Source organism: Solanum stenotomum, chromosome 4 (assembly GCF_019186545.1).
Source record: "Solanum stenotomum isolate F172 chromosome 4, ASM1918654v1, whole genome shotgun sequence".
Classification (NCBI taxonomy): domain Eukaryota; kingdom Viridiplantae; phylum Streptophyta; class Magnoliopsida; order Solanales; family Solanaceae; genus Solanum; species Solanum stenotomum.
The window spans coordinates 36,295,908-36,313,937 of NC_064285.1; the positions used below are offsets into that span (position 1 = coordinate 36,295,908).

Here is an 18,030-nt window from a genome sequence, read left to right on the forward strand (position 1 = left end):
ACCAAAAGGTGGGGGAAGTGAGCCTGTCATGCCCATTTTTTCAATCACAAAAGCAACAAGAAATCCGCCAAAATACACCGTGTACATAACACAAGGAATGAGAGGGATCACATAACATGCAGTTGACCTGACAAAAACAACTTTTGATCAGCAGAGTACGTTAAAATTAACTAATGAGCAACAGGTTTGAACGTCAGAAGCATAAACTATCAACAGTAGAACATACAGTCTTCTGGAGTTATACAAACAAAAAGTAGTTAGCAGTGAAACAGATATACCTAAATGATCCGACAACAAAGGACTTCATAGACAGGCGAAAGGAAATCCAAGCAAGAAGCATGAATGCTGACATTACAAATGTCAAGAAACCTCCACTCAGCCCAGCAGCAAGGTAAGCCTGCTTGAAGGAAGCCATTTAGCCATCTTATTTTTTGATCAAATAGGAAAACACATGCTTGGCCAAACTGAGGTGACAAAGTCAATCTACCGCAAAAGAAGAACACAAAATGCAGATTAACTTATAGAAAACAAATCACGCACCAATGTTAAAATCGAATACAACCCAAATGCTCCCCAAAATCTAGCTTCAGTAACTAGTTCCTGTATAATGTCAAAGAGAAAAAGGAAAAAGAACTTCAAACACTGGAATGATCTTCGCAATAAAAGAATATATTTTTTTACACTCCACATACCATTTTGGCAATAAAATCTAAATATAATTCAGGGAGAAGCATAACTGAATCACTCAATGCATAGTTTATATAATTATATGGAACAGATTCAAAGATGAAAGCAGCACTTGATAGTTCAAATTTTCCCACCCCCTCCCAATGGGCACTGGCAAAAAAGTCATTTTCCAGCATAAACTGACAAGATCAAGAGGTGTTACCCAACTTATACTCCCCATTTCTCCCCTCTCCCTCATTCCCATTCCTAATACTCATCACAAAATGTAACAACCCAACTCCTTATTTTGAGTATATGCATTCCAAATATGTTTCAAGCATGTTAACAAGTTCATATTATGTTTTATGACTTCTTTGGTATGATTTGAGTGAAGTTCCAGGGTCAGGATGTGTTTTGGAACATGAAAACCATGGAAAAACTGCTGGTGGCTGCGACGGCTTTTGTGGCCAAGAAAACCACCATGGCAGTGTGTAATCGAATGGAAGAACTTGTAATTCACTATGTCAGAAGTGCATGTATATGTAACACCTCGAACCTTTGGACTATGATTTGGAACATTTGACGTATGAAATTAGACCTGAACTCAATGAATGTGATTGCGCTTAGAGGTAAAGGTCCAATCATAAGTGTGGGAAGTGTATTTGAATTTTCACAACGGACTTTTAGCACAAAGTTGACTTGAAAGTTTCTCTATCGATTAAGTTTTCGTATAAGATCATACGAGGGTGAGCTTCAATCGATCATATCTCCTAGAATATGAAGAGTTACATGGCCAATAACCTATCAAATTAAATTACTTCGAGTCGAGTTTCCAATGCATCCAACCTCTCATCAATCCGACTTCTAAATAAGTAGTTATGATCGTTTTACAAAAAGGTAGCAGAGCAGCTACGCTGCTGGGCTAACCTGTGTGGGTCATGTAGCCTGCCTGGACGATTCCAAAGCCAGCAATATTCCCAGATCTACGTGGGTCATGTGGGAGGCTAGGTGGGCCACATAGGTTAGCCACATAGCTGTAACTAAAGTTTTAAAACATTATTTTGGGGTTTCTGTTTTCACTTTTAACCTTTTGGTCGACTCCACCAACCTCCAGGAGCTCTCTTCTACCCTATTAAGTCTTGGTAAGTATTCACCATGATTTTAAAACATATCTGAATTTCTACAATATAGTAACATCAAATCATCCTCATATTTACAGTGAAATCAAGAAGTCACTCCTAGGGTTCAAAATTTGAGTTTTGAGCACGATCCACCACCTATTAAAGATATTATACCTTCTTTTAGTACTAAGATGGGAGTTTTGACTTAATAAGTGGCCCGTGACACGTTTTAGAGTCCCTGCATTGAGGTCCGCGCCACGATAATTACCGAACTTTAGCAAGCACAAAAATAAGAAGACCCACGTGATGGAGGGCACGCACAGACCCCCCCCCCCCCGAGGCGCTTTGGGGGTGCAATTCGGACCCCCTTTCCCGACGTGAAATTATTCTCCTATGTTTTAAAATAACAGTACTATGGTCCTTTGTTTGTACAAATTTTAGTCCCTCATAACGTAATATAATCATATTAGTACGATTATTCTCTCATTCACTCTCCCTAAAGCTTCAAGACATAGGAAGTCTCTCGAACATTCTTGATTCGTTATGGAACTCCAAGAACCCTCTATGCAAGCGTCCCTTTTTATGATAATTTCCCATTTGGTGAATTTTGTATGGGCTCTCAAGTTGGGCAGTTTCAACTGGATGAAAGAAAGATATTAGGTCCAAATTTGATTCAACCAAACTTGGATAAGGTCAAACTTATACAAGAACAACGTCGGAGTTCGGACAACTCAAAGTAGGCAAAAGTTCTACGCCACAAAAAGGAGTTGTGACTTGGAGTTCTTAGAGGGTGACCATGTTCTTTGAAGGTTTCTTACATAAGATCTTGAAGAAGATTGAAGCAACATCTCTTAAGCATTTCCAGACTAAAGTATTTTCTAGGTGTTGAGGTTGCTTAGTCTAGACCAAGTATTGTTATTTCTCAACGCAAGTATGCCTTAGACATTCTTGAGGAGACAGGAATGAAGGGATCTAAACCCATTGACACTCTTATGGATCCGAATGATAAACTCCTTCCAGGACAGGGGGAGCCACTCAGTAATCCTAAAAGGTATAGATGGCTGGTGCCTGGTTGGAAAGTTTTATCTCACAATGACTAAACCTGACATCACTTTTTTCTGTGAGTGTTGTAAGTCAGTTTATGACTTCCTCTTATGATAGTCATTGGGCTGCAGTTGTTCATATTCTGTGATATATAAAGTCAACTCCTGGTAAATGACTACTCTTCAAGGATCAAGGCCATGAGCATATCACTGGATATTCAGACGCCGATTGGGCAGGATCACCCTCTGATGGACGTTAAACTCCCGATATTGTGTTTTAGTAGGAGGTAATTTGGTGTCGTGGAAGACTAAGAAACAGAGTGTGATTGCTTGATCTAGTGCAAAATTAGAATATCGAGCAATGGTTGTAGCAACTTGTGAGCTAGTTTGGATCAAACAGTTGTTGAGAGGGCTAAAATTTGGGGAAATTGGTTAGATGGAACTTGTGTGTGATAATCCAGTGGCCCTTCATATCGCATCAAATCTTGTGTTTCATGAAAGGACTAAGCACATTGAGATTGACTGTCACTTTGCCAAAAGATACTCTCAGGCGATATTGTTACGAAATTTGTGAAGTCAAATGATCAGCTTGCAGATATCTTCACCAAGTCCCTCACCGGTCCTCGTATTAATTACATCTGTAACAAGCTAAGTACATATGATTTGTATGCACCAGCTTGAGCGGGAGTGTTAGAACAGGAATAAGTATTACAATCCTATTTAGAATAGGAACAAGAATTGGAATAGGAACAGGAATTGGAATAGGAACAGGAATCCTATTTGGAAAAGGAGTTTAATGTAGTGTCTATAAATATTGTCTCAACATAATAATATAGACACACAATTTAAATAATATTCTTCTCCTTTATTTCTGACAATTATGATATATGTAGAGGTTTATTTAAAAAAGTAATTTTCATATCGCGACTCTCACTGCAACCTTATTGGGGACAGCCAAGGATACCTACTCAGTACTCCCCATACTCACGCCTCTTCCTTTTCTTTTACTACATTTATTCTAGATAATAATTTGAGCTCTAGCGAACCTTGTGGTTGAGTTCACACGTTGCAGTTATCAGTGGTGAGCCAACCCCTCTATGTTTGTGGTAGCTCGGACTTTGTGGACCTAGACCTATTTCTAGCTCGAGGTTACATTCGAATGAGCCTTGCATTATTTATTTTAGCATTTTAATTGAATTAATTATCCGATAGAGTTTGTTTCATTAATCACGAAATGAATGAGTTGAGACTAAAGTTGGTTAGCTCAACAAGAGGGTTTGTTGGTGCTGATCACAAATCGTCGAATTTTGGGTCGTGACACAAAGTAGATTGAATAGCTAATGATTAAAAACAGCTAGTCGTTTAAACCCCAATCAAAATTCACATGACAATGTATCTAAGAAGTCTTAAAACAAGCAGATGATATCAGTTTTCTTTCTTCTACCTTTCTTCGTATTACTAATTTGCAATCTAAATACTCTCTAATGGCTCTCAAAAAGTGCAGTGGAATAACAAATAAAATATATAGAAATTGGTCTGCGGTGTAATGCGTTAATAAAGAAAACGATAGATCTTTGACCTCGTACATATTCATAAGATATAAGAAAGGAAGAGATGGAACAAGAAAACAGACATGAAAGCAGACATCTTTTCCAAAACAATATTAACAATATTTGAAGTTGTACCTCTTTTGACAACTTCAGGATAGAAACATCTTGAGTCAGAGGGAAGCTTTTCCAGAGCATTCTTGGAATCAACATCCCAGCAAGTGAACTAGGTACAAACATCATGAATGCTAAATATGGTGTAGAAAACCTATTCATGAAAACAATTTACCAAAAGTTTTCTCAAAGTCAAGTCAAAACTTCTGCTTATTGGTGTCAAAGTGCAAGCAGCTTGATGAGGATGTGACACACATATGTCCTTTATAAAGCAAAAAAACTAGTAATTTGACATCTGAGAATTTTACGACAAGCAGCTAGAAGCAACTTGAGGCATTCCACTTATGCGACATTTATCTTTATGTTACTCAAACAAGTCTCCACTTATATATTTCTTAACTAAGATATTCACAATTCAATACGAAGATCTAAAGGAGTGAAATGGGCATAAGAGGACTATTAGTAGCACCAAATTTTCATTAATACAATATTATCAGGATACAAATTTTGTTAAGTATCACAATATTTTTGTCATAGAGTAGAAGACCGACAGTCAAACATAAAAAGGACAGTTTGGTGCACTAAACTCTCGCTATGTGTGGGCCCAGGAAAAACTGGATCACATTAAATCTATTGCATGCAGCCTTACCGGGCATTTTTGCGAGAGGCTGTTCCACGACTTGAAACCACAGCAGAAACTTTTACCAGACACTTAAACATAATTAAAAAATAATAGTTCTCCAAAATAAACCCAGAGAATGCAATCTCGAGAATAAACAAAAGCATACCAGCTCATTGACTGACCAGAAAACAGCAGTCTTATGACAGCAAAGGCAACTGGAAAAACAATTGCTAGCAAAATTGCAAAAGCATGACATAACATTCCTGCATAAGAGCCAATAATGAAGCAGAACAGAGAAACAAGTCTTTTAAGAGCACTCTTCCAACCAAAGAGAGAATTAAAGTATGTAGGTTACCTACCTTTAAGAAAATCATAAAAGGTTGCAAAACAACAGGTCAGTCCCCAAGTTGGAAAGCGTAGGAGAAGTGGCACAAGAAAAAAGATGACAACAGGTAAACTATGAAGAAACATAGCTTGCTTTCGTGAATAGTATACCTACAATGAGAAGGAGAACAATAGGTACTCTATAGTTAATATACAATATAATTCCACTTCATGTATAAAGAAGATCTTCATCTTGAGAAGTGTTGGCTTACCAAGAAACATGACAAGTAATCAAAGAAAACTGCACGTTCATTGTCAGATCTATTGACAGCAGATCTTAATCTCCTTTGATGTGCATTTTGCAGGTTAGATGAGTTGGTGAAGGCTTTGATTATTCTTAATAAATTGTCTCCACGTGCTTGGATGCTTCCAGGTCTAGGTCGGAAAAAATTCTCATGTATCAGAGCAAGTATCCAAGTAGACGTAATGGTCATAAAAATTCAATTTGGTGAACTATACCAAAACAGCAATTGTGATGCATACAATAGTCTTTCAACAGTATCAGATGCGGTATGATAAAAATAACCCCCAAGGAGGAAGATGATATCCAGGCCAGGAATATCGCCAAAATCTTGGGCAAACATTCTGTAGTCTGTATCACCAGGAATTATACCAAAGAGATCCTACAAGAACATTGGAAAAGAGAAACTTTCAACACCATATCAATGACGCATCGCTGCAAGGAACTGATAGATAGATATCAAGAAACTGATCTAAGTAGTAGACAATATCCTGTAAACCTGAGCTGCACTATTTGCCATAGGATAGAGTGCTGATTGAGCATAAACATATGAAGGCCAGGACCCAGGTCCAGATTGGCAAACCAAATCTGTAAATTCAACAATGCACAGCGGGTGAAAATTTTAACAATATCAATGGCATAGAAATGGAAAGATGAAAATTTTAACAATATCAATGGTATAGAGATGGAAAGATTTAAGAATTGAATGCTTAACTCTCCTCATAGAGTAGATAATTTGGTCAGGGAAACAAGTCATTCAGAATGTGCAGTCTCATGGATGGTGCACCAATTAGTAGAACGTCATAACTTGAACATTATTTTTGATGAAGTGAGATATCATTAAAATCATTCAGAGGATGCAGAGATTACAAAAGAGAAGAATCTGTCAGCTTAACAGATACAAAAAAAAATAAAATTATAAAGCTAAGGAGCTGACAAATTCCTAAAAGAGAGGACCTGTCAGCTCAAGAAAAACAAAAAAACTTATAAAGCTAAGAAGCTGGCAGATTTCAAAAAGAGATGTAAATTATTTAGAGGTGAAAGGTTAGCCCAGCTATATAGGTTAACTAGATAACTAGCCTTAAGAGAGCATATTTGAGTTTAAATTCCATCAAAACGTCTTATGTTTCTTTTAGACCAGATACACCAAAAAAGGCAGGCAGGTAACATGATCCTTGTTAGAATAGAAATAAGTATTCCCTACTTAGAATAGGAATAGGAATAGGAATCCTAGTTGGAAAAGGATTCCAATGTAGTGTCTATAAATAGGGTCTCAATGTAACAATTTAGATACACAATTCAATAATACTTTTCTCATATATTTCTCAACATGGTATCAGAGCATTGATGAGAACAAACAAGTCACTGTATGTCTATGTCACTTTCCGGTGACTGTTGGGTCTGATTTTGTTATTCTTTTTACTTTCTGTGGGTGTTGTGCGAAAACCAACACCACCACGAGGCTTGGAAAGCTCCCGCGACCAAACCCCAGCCAGAACCACCAGAAAACATCACCCCACGCGCTCTCACACGCCGATCGGAGGTGGTAGTTTCCGGCGAGATCTGGCTTACGCGCCGGCGCGTGAGGGCTTTTCTGATCATATTTTTTGAGAAATTTTTTGACAGCTGGGATCGTCCAGCCATTCCGACCAGGCCCATACTGTTTTTGGCCAGATCCGATTGCCAAAATTAGGGTTCCAGCTATTTCCAGCGACTTTTTCTTCGAGATTTGAATTTTCCGACGATCAGATCTCAATAATCAAGTTTTTTTTTTGTTGTTTCCAAGACAAATTTAGAATAATGTCTTTTGGGTGTGATGTTTTTGGTTCTAAATATGGGGATTGGAAGTTCTAGCCCTATAATCACTTCATAACTTTTATTGGGAAGTTCAAACTATTTATCTTGGGCTTCCTCGGTTGAGCTGTGCTGCAAGGGTCAAGGTGTCCAAGATCACTTAACGAACAAGACTTATATGGTAGATGTAAAGGCAAAGACTAGTGAGGAAAATGCAAAAGCCAAAGCACAATGGGAGAAAGTAGATGCTCAATTATGTAGTCTCCTATGGCGTTCTATTGATTCCAAATTGATGCCCTTATTTCGCCCATTCCAGACGTGTTATACAGTTTGGGAAAAAGCTCGTGCTTTATACACTAATGACATATCTCAATTCTATGATATGATATCTCGATTGACCAACTTAAAAAAACAAGAATCCGATATGTCTACTTACTTCGGACAGGTACAGGCAGTCATGGAGGAATTCGACACGTTGATGCTAGTTACTACGAATGTGGAAAAACAACAAGAACACAGACAAACATTGTTTCTAGTTCTTACTCTTGCTGGACTTCCTTCTGATCATGATTCTGTGCGTGATCAGATTTTAGCTAGCCCTACAGTTCCTACAATCGATGAATTATTCTCTCATCTATTTCGTCTTGCGGCACCTCCCAGTCACAAAGTAGTTTCATCACCCACTGTTGACTGCTCTATTCTCGCATCTCAAACCTTTGAAAAGCGTACATATCGGTCTATGGAGAATCGGTGAGGGGGAGAGCGTTTTGGGAAACCTCGATCCATGTGTAATTGTCATACGCCTGGACACACTCGTGACATATGTTATATTTTGCATGGTCCACCACCCAGTTATGATCCTATTGTTCTAAAAGAATATAATGAGTTCTTTCGAAATCGCACAAGTAAACAGACATCTCCACCAGTAGCATATGGTGCTCAACCTAATCAACCATCCAATAATGCTCATATTGCTCAGACAGAATATGATGAGTTCCTTCAGTATCGTGCAAAGAAGCAAACGTCTCCACAAGTAGTTTCGGTTGCACAACCTGATGTGTTTGTTGCGGGTAATTCTGTTGCTTGTGTGTCACAATCTAGTACTCTTGGAACATGGGTCATGGACTCTAGGGCTTCTGATCATATCTCTGGTAATAAATCACTTTTATCCGATATTGTTTATTCACAATCTCGTCCAGCTATTACTTTAGCCAATGGGATCCAAACAAAACCAAAAGGGGTTGGAAAATCCAAACCCCTATCTTCTGTCACCCTAGACTTTGTTCTTTGTCCCTGGTTCTCCTTTTAATCTAGCATTTGTTAGTCGTTTGACGAAAGCCCTACATTGTAGCATAACTTTTTTCGATGATTTTTTTCTCATGCAGGACCGCAGTACGGGACAGATGATTGGAACAGGACATGAATCACAAGGCCTTTACTATCTTACCTCTTCAAATTCCTTAATAGCATGCTCCGTTACAGATTCCCCAGATCTAATTCACAAACGCTTGGGACATCCGAGTCTATCCAAACTGCAAAAGATGGTGCCTAGTTTGTCTAGTTTATCCACATTAGATTGTGAGTCGTGTCAACTTGGAAAACACACTCGTGCTACGTTTTCTCGTAGTACTGAGGGTCGTTCAAAGTCTATTTTTTCATTAGTTCATTCTGATATTTGGGGTCCTAGTAGAGTCAGTTCCACCTTAGGATTTCGTTATTTTGTTAGTTTGTTAGTTTCATTGATGATTATTCAAGATGTACTTAGGTTTCTTAATGAAAGATCGTTTTGAGTTACTTTCTATTTTCAAAAGATTCTTTGCTGAAATACAAAATTAGTTTGGTGTTTCTATTCGTACTTTTCGTAGTGATAATGCCTTAGAATACTTATCCTCCCAATTTCAGGAGTTTATGACTCACCAAGGCATTATTCACCAGACTACTTGTCCATACACCCCTCAACAAAACGGTGTAGCTAAAAGAAAAAATCGGCACCTTATTGAGACCGCTCGTACTCTTCTCCTTGAATCTAATGTTCCGCTGCATTTTTGGGGAGATGCAGTTCTTACGTCTTGTTATTTGATAAATAGAATGCCCTCTTCTTCTATTCAGAATAGGTTCCATATTCCATACTGTTTCCTCTGTCACATCTCTATCCTATCCCCCCTCGTGTCTTTGGGAGCACATGCTTTGATCATAACTTAACCCCAGGAAAAGATAAATTAGCTCCTCGTGCCCTCAAATGTGTCTTTCTTGGTTACTCTCGAGTCCAAAAAAGGTATCATTGTTATTCACATGATCTTCATTGATACCTTATGTCCGATGATGTTACATTTTTTGAGTCTCAGCCTTACTATACATCTTCTGATCATCTTGATGTATCTATGGTCTTACCCATACCTCAGGTTTTACCTGTGCCAACCTTTGAGGAATCTACGGTTACTTTTACATCTCCAATTGTAGTGCCACCACTACTAACTTATCATCGCCGTCCACGTCTAACCCTAGGCCCAAATGATTCATGTCATGCGCGGGACCTGCTCCTACTGCGGACTTGCCTCATACTAGACAACCGTTTGCACTTCAAAAGGTATACGATCCACTCGAAATACTAACCCACATTATACCTTCTTAAGTTATCATCGTCTATCATCACCCCATTATGCCTTTGTGTCGTCTTTGTCCTCTATTTCCATTCCTAAGACTACAGGTGAAGCACTTTCTCATTCGTTGATGAGATGTCTGCTTTACATAAGAGTGGTACTTGGGAGCTTGTCTCCCTTCCTGCAGGTAAATCTACTGTTGATTGTCGTTGGGTTTATGCAGACAAAATTGGTCCAGACGGTAAGGTGATCGACTTAAGGCTTGCCTTGTTGTCAAAGGGTATACTCAGCTATTTGGGCAATATTATAGTGACACTTTCACTCCTGTGGCTAAAATAGCATTTGTTCGTCTTTTTCTATCTATGGCTGTCGTTCGTCATTGGCTTCTTCATCAGTTGGACATTAAGAATGTTTTTCTGCATGGTGATCTTGAGGAAGAAGTCTATATGGAGCAACCACCTGATTTTGTTGCTCGGGGGGGGAATCTAGTAGCCTTGTATGTCGATTGTGTAGGTCACTCTATGGTCTGAAACAGTCTCCTCGAGCTTGGTTTGGGAAGTTCAGCACAACAATTCAGGAGTTTGGCATGACTCGTAGTGGAGCTGATCACTCTGTGTTTTATCGGCATTCTGCACCAAGTCGATGCATCTATTTGGTTGTTTACGTTAATGATATTGTTATCACCGGTAATGATCAAGATGGTATCACCAATTTGAAGCAACATCTCTTTAAGCACTTCCAAACTAAAGACCTTGGCAGATTGAAGTATTTTCTAGGTATTGAGGTTGCTCAGTCTAGATCAGGTATTGTTATTTCTCAACGCAAGTATGCCTTATACATTCTTGAGGAGACAGGAATGATGGGATGTAGACCTTTTGACACTCCTATGGATCCGAATGTTAAACTCCTTCCAGGACAGGGGGAGCCACTTAGTAATCCTGAAAGGTATAGACGACTTGTTGGAAAGTTGAATTATCTCACAGTGACTAGACCTGACATCTCTTTTCCTGTGAGTGTTGTAAGTCAGTTTATGACTTCCCCTTGTGATAGTCATTGGGAAGCAGTTGTTCGTATTCTGCGATATATAAAGTCAGCTCCCGGTAAAGGACTACTCTTTGAGGATCAAGGCCATGAGCATATCATTGGATATACAGACGCTGATTGGGCAGGATCACCCTCTGACAGACGTTCGACATCCGGATATTGTGTTTTAGTAGGAGGTAATTTGGTGTCGTGGAAGAGTAAGAAACAGAATGTGGTTGCTCGATCTAGTGCAGAATCAGAATATCGAGCAATGGCGACAGCAACTTGTGAGCTAGTTTGGATCAAACAGTTGCTGGGAGAACTAAAATTTGGCAAAGTTGATCAGATGGAACTTGTGTGTGATAATCAAGCGGCTCTTCATATCGCATCAAATCCAGTGTTTCATGAAAGGACTAAGCACATTGAGATTGACTGTCACTTTGTCAGAGAAAAGATACTCTCGGGAGATATTGTTACGAAATTTGTGAAGTCAAATGATCAGCTTGCAGATATCTTCACCAAGTCCCTCACATGTCCTCGTATTAATTACATCTGTAACAAGCTAGGTACATATGATTTGTATGCACCAGCTTGAGGGGGAGTGTTAGAATAGAAACAAGTATTTCCTACTTAGAATAGGAATAGGAATAGGAATAAGAATAGGAATCCTAGTTGGAAAAGGATTCCAATGTAGTGTCTATAAATAGGGTCTCAATGTAACAATTTAGATACACAATTCAATAATACTTTTCTCGTATATTTCTCACAATCCTGATGGAATTTTCAACTTTCCTAGAACTCCAACTTGTATAAGCTTCTCTGATGGAGAGTGGCATAGACCACTTTAGGTCAAAAGTAGCTAAGAACATATGTCAAAAGTCTACAGCAACTGGACAGTGGAAGAAAAGATGGTTAATTCTTCCAAGGCATTTTGGTACTAGTTGAAAACCTCTTTTGATGAGGTTATCTTGGGTGAGACATGTCCCTTTTAGGACCGTCCAAGTGAAGCATGAAATGTTTGGAGGGAGATTCGTTTCCAGACTAGCTTCCAAGGCAAAATATCAATCATCATCTTTGTAAAGATATGGCACCCGGCCTAACTCAACCCCATAAGCTAGCTCATGAGGGGAGGTTTGTCCAAGTCCATTTAGGAGACCAATTTCCCATCCCTCTACCGATGTGGGACTTCTTAACACTCCCCCACACGCTCAGACCTTAACTGGAGTGTGAACACTTATAAATGGAGTTTGTCACAGTTGAAATAGAGTCCCTTATGGCTTCTTTTATCCATTTCAACTCTGGTCAATTTCTTCACAAATTTGGTGGGTTGTTGAGGTGAGAAATATGTTGTATTTGATCGACATGCATCTAACAATGGCGAACAAAGGGGTCGTTCCTTGCGTTCGCTGGAAAATACTCATCGTTATAGCCAAATCTAGAGGGTTATGCAACTCTACCTCAATTGCAATGTAATCCGCAAGACCACTAATTAAGTGTTCAAATTTTCGCGTTGGTGAAAGGGTACCAACCCACAAAACCAATTGTTAAAACCTTTTTTGGTAATCTACTGTAGATCCAATTTGGCGTAACTTAGCCAATTCTCCCAACTTTTGACTTCTAATTGGTGATCCGAACGAAGGTTGCATTGACATTTGAACTCATCCCAAGAGCATTGAGGCATATCTTTCTCTAGTTGAATAAACCAGAGTAGTGGGATTCCTTTCAAATGAAAAGAAGCAAGTCCAACATATTCTTCTTTTGTTGTTTGTTGTTGTCGAAAGAAGTACCCATACCTGTACAGCCATCCCAAGGGGTCCTCGTGGCCACAAAATTGTGGAAAATCCAACTTTGTATATTTAGGAATCATGGAATTTTTCACTAGCTTCTACTCCTAAACCTACAGCCACTGCTTTACCTTTCCAATCTCGATTGTGACTGCCATTTTCAGTTGCTTCAACATGCCTTTGAATTTTCTAAATCCTCCTTGAGTGAATCCAAGCAAGCATTTATGGCTTCCTTTCTTGCTAAATTGGTAGTGGATTCTTCTAGGAACAAAGTCAACAATTGTGTCAATTGTTGCTGGATTAGATATCTCACAACTCTCATCTCTAATAATAAGTTGTTATGGTCCCTGATATGGTTCTAGTTATGGAGTGTTGCAAGAGGAAATCAAATGTCTTCTTCCTACAACCTATAATGCTATGTTAAGAGAAAACCTATAATATCTTCAGTTAAAGAACTCAAAAACTTAAATAATTTTCTTCTGATCTTTTTATTGAATTCAAATAACTTTAAACACATTATTCTTGGATTAACCCCGCCTAAATAACAAGAAACTAACTTCCTAGTACTAAGTCCTTAATTTATATTCAATCTTTTGATTTGAGTGTGTGGACTATTTCTTCTTGTGAGGGCACTTGTTTCATGATAGATAGGTTATTTTATTAGCTTTCTTTGATGAGATTAGGTGAGCAAGCTTAAAGTTGATGAGTTTCAAGTCCTTCCTTAAGGTTAGGAGGTTAGAGGTTTGTTGTTTATTTGTATATCTGCATAATGAGTGGGAAGTGTACTTGATATTTTGAAATTTGTATATGGCGTAAGTGTTTGTATCAACCAAAGTGATGGTGTCCCTAATTTGATTTGTTTGAGATGAGCTTTAATGCTTGCACGAGGACGAGCACAAGTTTAAGTGTGGGGTGTTGATGTGAGGCCAAAAATGCATATTTTAAATCATTATTTGCCTCACATTTAGTATTTATATTTGTCCATTTTGAGCATGGATTTTATGGATTATTCTTAATAGTGTATTTTATTTGTAGGATTAAATTGGTGTGAAGATGAAGAAGTTTGGAACTAAAATGAATTAAAGATGGAAGATTATACAAGAAAATCAAGCAGGCAGCTTTATGGATTAAATTCAATATAATAATATATTATTTATGAAGTGCAGCAAAAAAAGAACTTCAACATATGATGGCAGCACCACGAATTTGGCAAGGGAACAAAGAAAAGAAAGGCTACAACCTGGTGAAATGGGAGACACTCACTTTGGGCAGAAAACAAGGTGGCCTTGGCATGAAAAATCTTAGCATCCAGAATAATTGCTTGCTACAAAAATGGCTATGGAGATTTTGTACTAAAGATAGAGCCCTATGGAGAAGATTCATAGCAAGGAAGTATGGCTTGTTTAGCCAATGGACTACTGAGGAGGTGATGGGGTCGTTTGGATGTTGTGTGTGGAAGACCATCAGATGGTTGTGGCCACAGTTCAATAACAATATTTATATTAGTGTGGGCAATGGTCTGAAAACAGATTTCTGGAATGAAATCTGGAAAGGGGATGATAGCCTGAGGAACTTATTCCCAAATCTCTATACCTTGAGCTTACAAAGATCTGCTACTGTTGCTCAAGTATGGAGCCAACAAGGGTGGAACTTAGTGTTCAGGAGGGCTTTGAATGACTGGGAAATTGAGGATGTGGCCAAGCTACTAGAGGTGCTAAACACCCCTCCAGCCATATCTCAAAGAAAGGATAAACCAATTTGGAAGTTACATAGCAAAGGAATGTTCACAGTCAAATCCTGCTATTGGAGGATAAATGTCAATCAGTCAGTGACTAAAATATGGCCTTGGAAGCTAGTGTGGAAGACAAGAAGCCCATTAAAAGTAGCATGTTTTGTCTGGTTGGTCATAAGAAAAGCTTGCCTTACACATGAGGCATTACAAAAAAGGGGGATGCAGTTTTGCTCAAGATGCTTTATGTGTGAGCAGAAAGCAGAAGTAAATAATCATTTGTTCATTCATTGTAAAGCAGCTTCAAAATTGTGGAATATGTTTTTGTGTATACTAGGGGTTAGCTGGGTGATGCCAAAGACAACCATGGAGCTCCTTAATAGCTGGACAAGAATTGGCAACAAAGGGAAAAGTGAAGATTGGTGGAAGACTATTCAAGCCTGTATATGGTGGACTCAATGGAAAGAAAGGAATGCTAGGTGTTTTGAAGGACAAAATGATAGTTTTCGAAAGATAGAAATGAAATGCTTGTCTTTTATTTTTTTGGTGTAAGCAAGAGTTGGTAGGGGAAAGCATAGAGATGGTCGATTTTAAAGGAAACTTGTAATTCTGTATGGCTTTTTGAGGGTATGCCCACCACCCTGTGGGATGTAAGTTTCCAATTCATCATCCCTTGGATGATGAATTTTTTGTGAATACAAAGTTACCCTTATCTCAAAAAAAAAGGCAGCGGAAATATGCACACCGGACAGAAGCAGTTTCACACAGAACCCAATTCCTTTTGGTTTTGGGTTCCTAATTTGTTTTGGACTCAATTATTTTATTTAGGGTTTTCTATCTCTATAAATAGTCCATAACAATAATTATTAAGGGAGGAGGATACATTGTAGAGAATAACTTTTGATCTAGGGTTTTATCTTTTCTTCTCTTTTATTTATTTTACATGTTTTCTTTGAATGATTCGTTGTAATTGCTCTATGTCTATGTGGAGTTAAACTTCTCGTTCTTGGATTATATTTACTTACAAAATGATTGTTTAGTGATTTTGATTTGGCATAATTGTTTATCATATTGGTTGTTCTTATATTCTTGTGATTACTATTTTGATGTTTGGCAACTATGAGAATAAATTTATTGTCTTCTTTTGAACTCGGGAGAGAAATAGAGGGATAGAACGTGGAATATAAGGAGCATTATCTTTTCTTGCATATCACTTGAATTGATTTGTGTCTAGGATAGGGATATATCTAGGTGCCTTGCTTGGCTCAAATACGGGAAGACAACTTAATGCTCCATAGTTGGTTCAGTCTATCTCCGCTCAACGATGTAGTTAGGTTGTCAATTGTGGTAGACGGTTAGAGGCCGGAAGATCATGACTATATTATCAACCCCATGAATCAACAACTAGATAATCAAATAAGTTGATGAAATTGATGCTAAACATGATTGTTAGTTAAATCATAAACGTAGATCGATTCATTCATTGATTGTTTAAACATCTATCTTTTCTTAGTTAATTGCTTTTTAGTTATTTTATTTTTATTTTTAGTTTAGTTAATATAAATTCATCTTTGAAATCCTCCCTTAAATAAATAATTAGATTTAGTATAATTTAGTAAATAGTTACTCGACAAGTCATTTGGGTTCGATAATCCGGCTCTTTTAGGGTCACTATATTACTTGCGCGACCACGTACACTTGCGTGTGCATTTGGAAGCAACAATTGGCCAAGAACATATAAGAAAATTACAACTAATAGGCTTAACCGGTGAAAGAACTTTTTAACAAATATAAAATCTAATCAGTCTTTAACTAGAGAATCTATGATTATACAGTTTTCAGTACTCATAACTACCATTATGATAATTAATAGGCATTTTATTTGTTCATTGTATCTTCTCTATCAACCTATTAAACATCAAGATATCCAAGATAAAGAACAACATTGAAGACAATGTTCTCAATAAAATGACTCCAAGCCATAGTGTACCCTCCCTTGACTATCAATAACTTTAGGATTTGCCAAAAAGGAAAAATATGCTTTACATTTATCCCTATGCTTTACATGTATCCCTCTTTACAGGCTTGTAGAAGCAGGCAGCTCGTATGTTAATGAAAAAGGTCACGTTCATAACATTGTCACAATTACAACATAGCACTAGAAAGCATAAACATGGCACAATTGTATGAATGCAGGTACCTACCGAGGCCTCCAGTCCCAGAAGCTTCAACATCTATAAATGCTCCAATCGTCTCATTCCATCTATGTGTAGTTATGAAACCGTGCGAACCCTAAGAAAATCATCAGAAAACTCTTTATTTTAACTTGCTTGATTTTTTTAATCATCTACTATTCTACATAAAGCATTCTGAACATCAACAATGACAATTGAGATAACTACAATTCCTTGAGCTCATGGAAGAGATTCATAAAGCTTTAGATATCAAAATTCAAAGAAGCCATGAGATATTATTAAAAACAAAATGTATTTCTATGGATGCTCGAATGCATTTGATTGTCACAATTGAACTACATCCGAGATTGTAAACCAGATACAATTGATAAGAAAAGATATGCAAATAAAATCACAGTAATCAAGGAACAGAAGGAAAAACTAAGAAACCGAAGGAGGCAGAACCTTATTTGCTCGCTGATTTCTAAAACTGTTGATCATGAGACATTAAAGATAACCAGAGGGCCTACCGCAAGCAGTATAAAACCATATCTAGAGGTAAAGATAGGGTAGTAGAAGATCTTAAGAGCCCCCTTTATCAATCACCAGAGAGAGGTACTTCCTCAATCTAAATGACTCTCAGAATCGACAAAAGTATCTATCCTCTACATCATGAAACCATCATAATTTAGTACCTTGTCCATATAAATATAAGGAAAATCTTGCACTGGTATGTAAGATTTTAAAGTATGAAATGAAGAGTACCAAAAATCATTCAAGATATTTCAGAAAACTATTTGAGAAAACAAATGTGTTTCTGACAATGTATAGTCATCACGTTTTTCATTATTAGACTAAGGAGCACAGAGGACAGAGATAGAAGACTACAATTTTCAGGAAAGCTGAAATACTGCCGAACCGCATAATTTTCTAAGAAACATGCACTGGGAAAATGGGAAGTCATGGGAAAGTGGCACCTACTTCCTAAAACTCTAAGGGGTCGTTTGGTAGGCCGCATTAGAAGAAATAATCCATGTATTAGGTAAGGTATTATTTAGTACTATGTTTGGTAGGAATTTGTGTCTATGTATAACTAATCCATGAATTAGTTATACCTCCTACATGGTATTATAGGATGTATTACTAATACCTTCCATTTGGAGGTATTAGTAATAAAGAAAAAAATAT

At 37.7% G+C, this 18,030-nt stretch overlaps 2 protein-coding genes across 6 annotated transcripts in view; both read right to left on the minus strand.

Annotated features, from left to right (window-relative positions):
- The window catches only part of LOC125862467 (uncharacterized), a 1,053,062-nt gene that overhangs the window by 740,747 nt on the left and 294,285 nt on the right, over window positions 1–18,030 (minus strand). The window lies entirely within an intron of this gene.
- LOC125862459 (uncharacterized) overlaps window positions 1–18,030 on the minus strand; it is a 39,359-nt gene that overhangs the window by 18,297 nt on the left and 3,032 nt on the right. For all 4 annotated transcript variants that reach the window (XR_007446045.1, XM_049542529.1, XM_049542527.1 and 1 more), the window contains exons 6-15: window positions 16,873–16,960; window positions 6,238–6,326; window positions 5,981–6,120; window positions 5,710–5,872; window positions 5,473–5,608; window positions 5,280–5,376; window positions 4,516–4,645; window positions 541–600; window positions 279–397; window positions 3–127 (exon numbers count right to left, since the gene is read on the minus strand). Coding sequence is in view for 3 of the 4 variants with exons in the window: in XM_049542529.1 (XP_049398486.1) it covers window positions 3–127; window positions 279–397; window positions 541–600; window positions 4,516–4,645; window positions 5,280–5,376; window positions 5,473–5,608; window positions 5,710–5,872; window positions 5,981–6,120; window positions 6,238–6,326; window positions 16,873–16,960 (1,147 nt within the window). In the remaining variant the exon portion in view is untranslated. The remainder of the gene's footprint in view (window positions 1–2; window positions 128–278; window positions 398–540; window positions 601–4,515; window positions 4,646–5,279; window positions 5,377–5,472; window positions 5,609–5,709; window positions 5,873–5,980; window positions 6,121–6,237; window positions 6,327–16,872; window positions 16,961–18,030) is intronic.